The sequence below is a fragment of the Lepisma saccharinum genome, chromosome 3 (genome assembly GCF_977018435.1).
Source record: "Lepisma saccharinum chromosome 3, izLepSacc3.1, whole genome shotgun sequence".
NCBI lineage: Eukaryota > Metazoa > Arthropoda > Insecta > Zygentoma > Lepismatidae > Lepisma > Lepisma saccharinum.
In genome coordinates this window covers 9,469,069-9,481,847 of record NC_139231.1, presented here as the reverse complement: position 1 = coordinate 9,481,847, position 12,779 = coordinate 9,469,069, and the positions used below count along the sequence as shown (strand labels likewise).

The 12,779-nt window shown below is 37.7% G+C and overlaps 1 protein-coding gene across 2 annotated transcripts in view; it reads left to right on the top strand.

Moving 5' to 3' along the window:
• Nucleotides 1–12,779, top strand: part of LOC145984913 (growth hormone-inducible transmembrane protein-like) — a 68,654-nt gene that overhangs the window by 16,709 nt on the left and 39,166 nt on the right. For both annotated transcript variants that reach the window (XM_083118303.1, XM_083118302.1), the window contains exons 3-4: nt 1,843–1,954; nt 3,354–3,495. In XM_083118303.1, coding sequence (XP_082974429.1) covers nt 1,843–1,954; nt 3,354–3,495 — 254 coding nt within the window. The remainder of the gene's footprint in view (nt 1–1,842; nt 1,955–3,353; nt 3,496–12,779) is intronic.

The following is a 12,779-nucleotide window of genomic DNA, read 5'->3' as shown; positions in this document are numbered from 1 at the left end:
TATGTGTTCTTGCCTCATTTTGCTGAATTAAAATCTGTATACTGTTTACCCATATCACGTAAGGATTTTTTACAATGGTGACTTGAAATATTTATTGGCTTACTGATATTTCATTTATACTCAGCATCAACCACTCTATCAAATGCATGAAACAACAACATTTTAATAAAAGAAGTTTCTAACATGAATAAACTGTAGTGTCTTGAAATTGTTTGAAATCTACCCCAGGCAAATTAAATTATCTTCTCCTTTGCTTTGTTGCAAATGTTTGCCATGTTGCTCCAGCTGTAAACTGAAGCAATTAATTGAGCCGTGCCTTTCTGCCATTTTAGAAAGGTTGCAGGGGCGTGTTTCTTTACCCAAAAAATTTTAACCGACATCACACCTGTAGTACACGCATGGATGTCTGGAGGCAGAAAGGCCATACCCTCCTGGAAAATGAATGTCACCCTGAAATTATATGCCATATTTATGCATGTATAATGCACACCATGGTTTTTGATTTAGAAAAGCAACAAGCAATTATATATGACAGTAGAAAACTTCTTACGTCACGTGCAGGCAACGTATTTGTTAAAACACTAAAATAACACTAACAGCACGATGAAAATCACCTAGGAGTTCTTCCGGGTTTTCGACTCCTTCACGTAGTCATCTTCAGGGCTGGTTGAGGGAAGACTGAGTGGTCGCGATTGTAGTTCCACTGGCCAGTCCACTCCATCTTCCCTCGACCAGCCCTGAAGATGACTCTGTGAAGGAGTCGAAAGCTCGGAAGAACTCCTAAGTGTTTTGTGTGTGTTATTTTAGTGTTTTAACAAAGCAATTATATCTCGTGTAATGTGCATTAAAGTGATAAAAAAAAGGTAAAGTGCTCCCCTGTGCATAGCACCACACCATGAAGGCGTATAGGGGGTGTGGGGGTAACGCCCCACACTTTCTTGATCCGGTCGTGAGTGGGGGTGATGTGATCAGCACCACGCCCCTGACTGCCTTTACCCCCCAGGGTTTCCCCCAGGTACCCATGTTATTCGACGCTGGGTGGGCGCCGGGGCCGCTTCCATCGTTAGAAAAGTTCCCGGATTTGAACCGGCCGGGGATCGAACCCGGGACCTTTAGCATGGTAGTCAGACGCGTTACCGACTGAGCCACCTGCATTAAAGTGCAGGTTCAAGAAATGGCTTTCTTAGTTGTAGGTTGTAAAGTTGTTGCTATGGTGATCAAGAGCGAATGACACACATTCAATGAGTCACCAACCCATGCCACCTCTTTCCACTGTGTTTAGCATCCCAATGATTTCACTTCTGTAACCCTTATTTATTCTGTAGTATAAGAAAAGAGATCAAAATTATGGATTTGCAGAGGTCAGGAAGTTATTTTCTCGCTTGACAATAAGCACTGATATGCATCCTGTGTGACGAGGTACAGTCTTGGAAAGAAATACGTCCCCCATAAGATTACTGCTATTAAGGCTCTATGGGGGAAGTATTTTTTCCATTACTGCACATGCTCGAATTCTACAAGATTCCTCAAAATGCTCTGATACAAAGTAAAACCTGTATAGTGTTTTTTAAAAAGATATTATTACTAATGGAATCCAACCTGGTAATTTGTATTAGCACCTGTTGATGTGTGTTAAACACAGTGACATACTGAAAACATTCACAGTTTCATGTTGCCTGTCCAAATTATTCCTTGCATAATACACACTACACTTTTTGGGAGCAAAAATTTTGGAAAAGTGCATATTATACACAAGCAAATACAGTATTTGTTGTATATAGTGCACTTGCAAGAACCTATTTGCATGTTCGAGTAATGATTTTTTTATCACTTGCTTTTCAGCTTTTGGGTTAGGTCAAGGTGCTGTGGCTGGTGGAGCTATCCTTGGATTAGGAGCTTTATGTTACTATGGATTGGGAATGTCTAAAGAGGCTGGAGCAATTGACAGGGCAGTGTAAGTACATGTGAAATATTCGTCAGTTTTTAAGAGTGAAAATTTGAGTGCTGACAATTATTGTAAAAAATAACACACAACACAAAACAGCATGATAACAACGTGGCTACTCACCGGAAATTCATTGAATTCCAGGAATGTTTGCATGAATTATTGGTTCCGGGATTTTTACATGAATTCTGCCTGATTTTTTCTCTGTAGATGTGAAAAATTCAACTTTTATTAATTCAATTGAATTTATACATATTTATGAATACCCTGAAGCAACTTGTTCACAGCTGAGCTTTTATTTTTATGGAGTATGGAAAATAGAAGAGAATTCTCTCAATCTGTTTACTTTGAAGATAAGATATGAAGTTGATTTCATAAATTTGAGTTTGAAATTCTTGTTCAAATAATGATTTTTTTGTAGATTAGTATATTCCGTAGCATTTGAGATTTGTGTTTGTAGGTGTATTTTGAGCCTGATTTTGTGAAATGGCAAGTGTAAACTCCACACCTTAAATCGAATATTTTAAATAGTATAGTATATACCATTGAATTAGAATTTTTGGATTCATTGGAATCGGACAGACCCTTTATATTATTCATATATTTGTTTGTGTGTGTGTGTGGTGAGAAGTCAGCGTAAGGTTGAAATAGAGAAAACATCTGCTCGGTCCTAGATTGGCCACCCTGAATAAAGGTTCACACATATGCAGGGCTCGAAAAATCTCGGTCGCCAGGACACAATGGCGACTAAAAATTCAAGCCTGGCGACTGTGATCTTTTTCTGTAATATTGCCATTTTTGAAGTTTGCATGTACGAAATTTTGAAGATTCTAAGTTCAAATTGCAGTACAGCATAAGTTAGCAAATGATTTTTTTTATCAATGTTTGCGAACATTCCATAGAATCAGTAACCGCCCATTTCCCGTTTCTCTCACATGATTTAGCGATGCTTTGAATACAGTGATGCTCAGCTTCTTATAGATTGATTGATTTGCTTTATTTTACTTCGGTTTTTGTACCAATTTTGGCTAATTTGCGAAAGTGAGGATGAGTTATATGATATGATGAAATTGATGAATGAACACTCACAAACATCCATGCCCAGCCTGGGATTCGAACCCGGGTCTCCTGGCATCGTAGCGCGATGTGCTCCGTCATGGGGAACGTCTCAGCTTCTTATATTAATATGCATAATTGCTAGTACGTGGTTTCCTGGCGTCTGATGTTCAGAGCTGGCACCTAGCTCTGAAGAAGATTTTTCAAGGCGCATATGCTATTATGAGCAATATATTTGTTACGTGTTGTAGTTTGCTAAAATCTCTTGCCAACACACAGCGTAATGAGTTTTTTTGGTCACCTTTTAGGGACCTAATTAGTTTCTACCATTTAAATTTATTTTCTCTTTTAGGTTGTGGCCACAGTACGTTAGAGACAGAATTAAGACCACCTATATGTATTTTGGAGGTTCGATCCTTATAACAGCTGCAAGTGCCGTTGCAGTTTTCCGAACTCCTGCACTTCTCAGTTTGGTAACTCGTGGTTCATGGCTGGTAAGTTTTATGGACATTTTGATACAGTAAAATAATGATGCCCAGTTGTGGTTGATTTCTTGACACAGAACTATGACTACTACATTCCTACTTGCTACTTGGCTCCTTACCAGGGGGGGGGGGGGGGGGGGGGTTCTTTCTTTGAAATATCAGTGACCGCGGAAAATTTCTTCACATGGTACATACTAGAGTACTGCATATGACCACTTTTGCTCACTCGCTTGTACTCGTTTGAGTCTCCCACCGTTGAGTGTATACAGTAGAATATAATTTTAATGTGTTGTAATCATAAACACATACATGTAAAATATCCGTCCGGCAGTTTCTGCCCACAATCATCTATTTCATTTTCATATATTACTGTATTTGTAAGATAGACTAAACAACATTTTAACATGGAGATGATGACTATGATTTCTAAAGTTTCAATTTCACTGTGTCTTTCAATTCATGATCCATATTTGAGAGCCCACTGCCACAGACAAATTATGGCTATACATGTACTACTTGGCTTCGAGCTTGTATCATTTGTTTTGCCTGTCCGAACAAATAAGCTCTCAATTCTGTAAACTATGTAGCATCATCCGTGCAAACTAATTGGCATTCGAGTGAAATCATCTCACTGCAGCACTCTATAGTACGTACTAGAGTGCTGCATCTAGGCTTTTTTTGCTCGATCGTCTAATAGTTCGTCTAATGACGCTCGAAGTAGAGTAGTTCACGTACAACCATAATTTATCTGTGGTAGTGGGCCTTCAAATATACGTCGTGAAGTGAAAGACACAGTGAAATTGAAACTAAAGTGAACATAGTCATCATCTCCATGTTAAAATTTAATTTAGCCGATCTTACCAATACATAGCAATATGTAAAAATGAATAGATGATTATAGGCTGAAACTACCATCACGAATTTTACACATGTATTTGTAGGATTATTTTCACATTCAAATGATATTTGATGTTCTATACCTAGTCTGGCCATAAATACTGTTACAAATTTTCAGCTTGAAATGCACATCTGGTAGTCAGGCTCATGAACCATGCTTGTGCTGAAGTTCACTCCTGACCATTGTGTGTTCAGCTGTGAAAGAGCAAGCGTGTATCTTCTTGTCCTCAGCATGGAGTGGGGCGAATATGAAAGAGTAGCCGTAATTGCTTTGCATATGGTTGGGAAGTCACTCACTAAGATTTTCCATCCCCTAAAAATCCTGAAGATCAGCAAAAGGTTTGTGTATCAGACAATCCAGAGATTCACTGATACTGGTAGCATGAAAGATCACACAAGAGTTGGTAGACTTCACACCGTATGAACAGCTGCTTTAACCGCCAAAATGAAAGGGTGTATGCTTCAAACTCTCGAGAAGTTTGTGAGAGAGTTCCCAAAAATCTGAGTTGCCACCAGCCCCCCTCAGTCCTGGTGAGGTGGGTATGAGCTATGAGAGTTCCACCAGGCCTCATTTTTGAGAAAAGGTCTTCACAGCCATGTGAAAGTGTCCTGGACCCTCTCATGACACTGTTGAACCAAACAATATTTCACAATGAATCCTGGATGTTCAAGAAATATTCTGCTCCTACTCATAAGGCAAGGATGACGACGTGACGGTGACTGGAGACCAGTGTACTCGATTTCATCTCCACTTTTGATTGGCCATCTGATAGCCATGATCTCAGTACCTTGGACTGCAAACTGTGTCCAGAGTTACAAGGGACAGTCTGCAAGACGAGACACCCTATAATTGAAAGTTAAAAGTGCTCCTTGATAGCAGCAGGGGCGAACTTTCCCATCACGACCATCCATGCGGCAATAGATGCCTGGCCAGGGAGACTTCGAGCCTGTGTGAGGGCGTAAAGTGTACATTTTGAAAACTGATTTGTGCTATTTGTGTGTAATATATGTAAGTCAGGGTGGCGACAGACCTGGAAAACCTGGAAAACCGGGAAAAGTCAGGGAATTTGAGGTGTCAAAAAAAGTCAGGGAAATGTCAGGGAATTTCGTCTTCATTCATTTTTTTTTTTTTTATTTTTTTTTTTTTATTTAAAGATATCGTTATGGAACTCTGCACGGGAACAGGAAATCTCGTTCGCAAGTTTCGGCCTCAACTTTTCGGCCCCTTTTATGCGCAACACAATCACGGCGCCAGAAACCAGTGCTGGCAGGAGGAGAGAGAGAGAGAGAAATTTCTCTCGTTCGGGCTTCTCGGCGGGAATTTTAAATTCGAACACTCTTTGGAGGAAAATTGTTATAACTCGGGCACTATGGGAGCAATCTACTTCGGATAACTTTTGTTTTGCAGCTAAAACATCAGCGCATGCAACCGTGTACAATTCAGAACGCCGGACCGAGGAAGGGGGCTTGGGGGCACGACCCCCGAATTTCAATGGGGAAAAAAACGTAAATCTCTGTAGTTTGCCCCTTCTTGCCTCACTATTTTGGGGAGAGGTCGCGAACTAGTATTCTTTTCAAAGAATGGACATTTCTCAAAAGAATGAAACATGTTTCATGTTCTTGTGTGCCATACAAGTTGAATAATAAGTCAAAATTGATTTTTTTTTACAAAAAATAGGTAATTTGCATTTTTGGAGGAAAATTGTTATAACTCGGGCACCATGGGAGCAATCTACTTCGGATAAGTTTTGTTTTTCAGATCAAACATCAGAGCATGCAACCGTGCACAATTCAGAACGCCGGACCGAGGAAGGGGGCTTGGGGGCACGTCCCCCGAATTTCAATGAAAAAAAATAAAATCTGGAATTTGCCCCCTCTTCTCCCACTATTTTAGGGATAAGGCGAAAATTTTAGTATTCCTTTCAAAGAATGGACATTTCTCAAGAGAATGAAACATATTTTATGTTCTTGGTTGCCATACAAGTCGAATAATAAGCCAAAATGTGATTTTTTTTTTTTTTACGAAAAATAGGTAATTTGCATTTTTGGAGGAAAATTGTTATAACTCGGCCACTATGTGAGCAATCTACTTCGTATAAGTTTTGTTTTGCATCTAAAACATCAGAGCATGCAACCGTGCACAATTTAGAACGCCGGATCGAGGAAGGGGGCTTGGGGGCACGTCCCCCGAATTTGAATGAAAAAAATTAAATCTGGAATTTGCCCCCTTTTCTCCCACTATTTTGGGGATAAGGTGCAAATTTTAGTATTCTTTCCAAAGGATGGACATTTTTCAAGAGAATGAAACATATTTTATGTTCTTGGGTGCCATACAAGTCGAATAATAAGCCAATATGTGATTATTATTTTTTTTTACGAAAAATAGGTAATTTGCATTTTTGGAGGAAAATTGTTACAACTTGGGCACTATCAGAGCAATCTACTTCGGATAAGTTTTGTTTTTCAGCTAAAACATCAGAGCATGCAACCGTGTATAATTCAGAACGCCGAACCGAGGAAGGGTTTGGGGGGCGCGACCACCGAATTTCAATTTTAAAAAAACATAAAAATCTGGAGTTTGCCCCTCTTCTCCCACTATTTTGGGGAAGAAGGCGCAAACCTTAGTATTCTCTTCAAGGAATGGACGTTTCCAAAGAGATTGATTGAAACATGTTTCATGTTCCTGGGTGCCATACAAGTTGAATAATGAGCCAAAATGTGAAACTCTGTTCGGAAATGTGGCATTGATATGTTGCGGAGAGGGGGAGAGGTTGGTCATCAATATGAATTTCCCAGGCTTGCTCCAGACCTGTGTCAGAGTTTCGACCCAAACATAAGAGTACGAAGTTCCAAAAAGCACATTCATTTCGTAATCAGCACCATGATACCATATGGTATCATCGGGGCAGTACAACCTTACTCTGATGATACCATATGGTATCATCGGGGGAGTAAAGGTTTAGTTTAGCCTCTAAATATTATGGGGAAAATGCATTGAATTATCATTTTTTCTTGTCCGTATGGGAGTAGTAAGGGGACTTGTCAACAGATGGAGGGGATAAGAGCGGATGGCGTCGTCCGATAGTAAGGCATTTTGTTGGGCAAACTGGAGGAACATGGGAAAAAATAGGTTCTATTAATACATACTACTTTTGTCGAATATCGCCACCCGACAAAGTATCTCACTACAACATGCGACACAAATTGCATGGACTGCAACATCCAACAAAAATCGCATGCATAAACAAGAAGAGCTTTAGACTGAAGATATGCTGCTGGAATTTTATTACTCTTCTGGCTCACTTCACCTTATTTAATGTAGCAGTGCTTACGAAGGTTTTCTTTCATCATCCTGACGTATTACTGGTTTCGCACAAGTTAACATACGTTTACAATGGCATTGCACTATTATTAGATATCAAGAAGAATCCAACCAAACGGGATATATATTGAATACTATGAAGAAAAAGTGAAACATAAATCTGCATTGGTGAACGTTATAAAAATTGGCAAGTGCATGCTCGCAACCTCAAATTTACTGCAACACTAGTATTGCAATGAAATTAATGCCACTCTCTGTCCTGTTTGTTTAAACTCGTGAGAGATGATAATTAATCTCTCACTGAGTGAAGTTAATGTCCAATATTATGAAATAAAATACTAATAATAAATACGTAAATATTTTAATATCATATTTACTCGAATCATTCAATCATCACTTTCTTCAAGAATTGACTTTTCTCTGCCAGTCCTGCTAAATTTTCACTGTCCATCTACAGATTTATACGAGGGGTGGCCAAAAAGTAATTTCCAATTAGTAGGGACATTGATTTTTCGCAAACGCGAAAACCGTGAAAAATGGTAATTGCTGCGAAGTTGTGTTTATGAATGTGCAGTGATGTCTGGACACATTTTTCAGCCGTTCGAAATATCGAAATAATGCGAATTTGGCATAAAATGTGAATTGTTGGTGCTTTTAGCGATTTTTTTAAAAAAAATGTCCTAAAACAATGAAAAATTCCATGAAATCCAAGATTCTTGTCTTTTCTAGGCCTTGTTTGTGTACATAGAACTTGCAAGATTTCCAACATTTTTTAGTTGGAATTTCATTTTCTTTTGAATTGCCATATCTTATTTATTTAGCAGTATACAACGTTTTTCTTTCTTTTCCGGGTGGAATACTAATCATGTTTATAATAACAATGAACTGTTCTTCGAAATCAAGAAGAATGCAACAAATCAGGGTATATCTAGTGAATGAAGTCATGACAACGTGAAACAGAAATCTGCATGGGTAAACGTTATAAAAGATTGACAAGTGCATTATCCCAACTTCAGTTTTCTGCTACACTCACATGTTAAGTCACCCTCATTTCCTCCACTCTTTTAACCTTATCACAAGAGATTAATCTGCCACTGATGTCCAATGTAAATAATAAGCAGATATTTTAATATAATAAATACTTGAATCAGTTAATCCTAAAAACATTTCCATTTCCTCAGTAACCGTTGTTTCTCTGCCAGCCCTAAACTTACACTTTTCGCCTATTGTTATTGGACTGGAGCTTTATTTCGGAAGCTGTTATCAAGTGTTTCTGTCTGATAAATTAGATACCTGTACAGTGCAGTAGATTCCTCTCCTATAAATTGCTTAAATTAAATATATATATATATATACTGTATATATTACTCCCTTTGGCGACAATAATGGCAACTGCGTGTTGTCAGTTTCACACTACTTATATAGTGTGAAGGTTTGTACTGAAGAAGTGCCATTTGCAATTTAAGGAAACATGACACTTTGTTTTGTACGATTCCATTATTTGAATTTCAGAACTTGTAATCCTGAGGAGCAAGTTCAAGGATTAGTGTGTCTGGCGCCAAGCAGACTTTATGTGTTGCCAGGTGGGCATCGAACAAGCCGCGAATTCACCCTGCCAAAATCTCGCTTATGTGTTCAAGGGTTAATTTTTTTCCTTTACAGAGAAAGAGAAATAGCATGCAGGTCCTAAGAAGATACTGATATGAATCAGCGTATCTTAATCCACAGTTTCAAGTTTTGTTTCTGAGTATGAATCTATTATCTTTTTCCTTATGCTGCTATGAACCCAGAGATTTGAAAGGATGAAAGGAAACAACAAAATTTAAAACCAGCAAAGTGTAGATTTCTTGCAGCAGCGCAGCCAGCGTAAGCTTTTAACTGAACTTGGATTAGAACGCAGTTGGGTATTTATGTTGCGTGGTCGTTTTCTCTGTACGTGAAGATTGAGTAAGCAAGAGTAAAGCAGAATTGAGAAGTATAGCCTATGGTAAGTATTTATTTGTGTTTATTTTTTTAGATCACAATGATAAAGTATGTATCCTTTGGAACTGTCTGGTTGTTGTAAATTCATTCTACTTTTATTCATGTATCTGTATATTCCTCCTCGTATTTGATTGGCTTTCAGGAAAATAGTAGAAGGAAAACATTCAACATTGCTCAATATGTGTAATGTAAATTATGGATGTTCATCTGTTTCATCAATACATCATTCATCCTTCTTGTAGTGATGTAAAGTAACAAAAATAAATTGATAGTTCTTCTTTCTTTCTTTCCTTCTTTTTCCTTCCTTCCTTCTTTCTTACTTTCCTTCTCTCGTTCTTTCTTTCCTTCTCTTCTTCTTTCCTTCTCTCCTTTTTTTCTTTCCTTTGTTCTCTCTTTCCTTCGTTCTCTTTCCTTCTTTCTTTCTCTCTTTCCTTCCTTCTTTCTCTCTTTCCTTCGGAATAGAGAGAGAGAGAGAGAGAGAGAGAAAGAAAGAAGGAGAGAATAGATACATGGACTGTTAAATCCCTACCCTGTGTGCTCCAACTGATAGGGAAACGTTTCTTCTGACTAGAGATCTAGTTAACGGTGACACGAAAGTTGTCATTTGCTTGAACATCAAATTTCAGTAAACATATTATGCAATTTATATCGAGTGAGAAAGTATGATCAAATAATTAAAATAACCATTTATGTGTTCTCTGATGCTTGTGGTATGATTTTATTTACTTTTTCACTTCATGAACTGCTGTTCCATAGCTTAGTAATCTCCGCTCAATTATAGTACAGTATTTTTTTTTCCTCGTTTTGCATGATTTCTTTCATATTGGAAAAAAAAAAGAGACTAATCGAAGCATCAAAGGGCCTCCCCGATGGCGCAGTGGTAGCGTCGTCGCCTTGCAGTCAAGGGGTCCCGGGTTCGATACCCGGTGGAGGCACATGGCACAGTGGTTCGGATCCCACTTTAAACCGTAGGTCCAGTCCCGATTAGCCTTACTGTGCATAAAGTGGACTTAAAACACCAACCAACTCGAAGCATCAAGACCTACGTGTTGTTTTAAAATTGTACAAGAGCACAGTTCGAATAAGATATGAAGCTATTTTTACTAACTTTTTCTTATCCAAGATAACCACAACGATGTTTTCAGAGTTGTAATTTTAATGTTTTCTCAATTTTCACAAATCCTGATAAATCGTCAGCTGAAACAAATATGGTTTGAAGGTAGCGAGCAGGAGAAAGAGGATAGTTTTCACACTGCTGAGAAATGAATGAAAGGTGGGAGAACAACGCAATGTCATATTGCCTCTTTTTTGTCCGGCGCCGGTAAAAGCTGCCGGTTTGTTCCCTCGGACAGCACGCGTTGGACATTGACCGTAATCAAAGCATCACGTGATCACAAAAATTTCCTAATACCAAACTTAACTTGCATTATTTTCATAATTACAAATCTAATAATGCTAACGTTATTAGGTTAGGAGGAGAGATTTAGGGCTTTTAGCTGCTAATTTGTGCGAGGTGTTCCATGCTGCATATGGATGTAGACATACGCAAAAGTTTGCGCTCTCTCTTCTTTGCGATTTAATCTCGTTTACTAATAAAAATAAATCGGAAAAGTTTGCAGTTTGTATGTATAGTTTCTTTCATTAATTTTCATGGTTACTAAAATGAGTAAATGCATCAGACTTGAAGGGTGAATCACCCTCTCTCTTCTGACCTAATTTGATTGCATTCGCAACTCCAACTCGACTTGGTCCAACGTGAAACTATTGCAGCATATGAACATGTACTGGATTAACCTTTTATTTTACTTCTTTTACTACTCCTGATTCATTTGAAGACTTCTTACTTGCCACTAAACGTTTAGTTTTATTTCATTGAACTGTTCAATGTTTTTTGAGGAAAATAAATCTAGCCCATGGTTTGTGAACATTTGCTAATTCCTTCAAAAAGTGGCTTGGTTCTAGACGGCAAAGATTGCAAATCTAAGGCGATACTTTTCTCGAGTTTAGAATACAGAAAGAAACAATAATGGGCAATTAAAAAAATAAGCCTATTCGAAGTTCAAAATTTCAAAAAAATGTTCACTTCGATTTATCTAAACTTTAGAATACGTACAGGTATATGCGTATAATTTGCTAGCCTATGTATAAATAAATTATACAATACATTTCTCGTGGAAGAGGTATTGTATACTTGAAGTAAATCTCTAAATAATCCTTATTCATTCAGTAACATCATAAAATTTCTAGTTCATATTAAGATTTACACATAATTCAATAATATTAATATAAAACATTTCTCACAAAATATTGCCCTCATTTTGTCATAATTAAAGGTTTTGTATGTTTCCAAGGTTTATATATTTGCAAGGAATAAAGGTAAATCTCTCTCCTGTGCATTGCACCATGCTACGAAGGCACAAGGGAGGGGGGTGGAGATACAGGGCTCCACATATTCTGTCTTAGCTATAGTTGATGTGAAATGATCAACACCACACTCCAGCCACCTTTGAAGAGATATTTAAGGAAACTATTCCCATCTGAAATCAAACGCCATGGAAACAATGAGAATCTATGTACAAGTATTTGTTCTTTTTGTGTCGTCTTTATGTTTCTTTCTTTATTCTTTGTTATTGTACGAACATTTAGTATGTATATGTATCCATCGGGGTTAGGTGGCAGAACAGCCACAGGCTGAACCTCGCCCTTTAATAAAGGAAATTGAAGTGTTCCTAGAACAATGCACTTGGAGATAAATTACATTGTATGATTTTTTTTAATATTCATTAGAAAATAATTCATAAACTGAAAATACAAATTTTGATTTTCAAAAATATGAGAAATTGAGATTCCCATTAATAACAACTTCTTGATGTCTAGAGTGCTGTTTTTACATTTTACTCGGTGCAAATCTCATTCTTGTATCATGGTAGTGAATTTTTTATATATATATATAAATTCAACACTCTTTCAAAGTGTATTTTTAGTAGACATATATATAGCTGTACAGAAGAGAAGTTTTAATTCACATTCACACTGTAATCAAGAAATTCCGACGTCCATTCTCAATAGTCCAGTCCACACTAGCTCACAG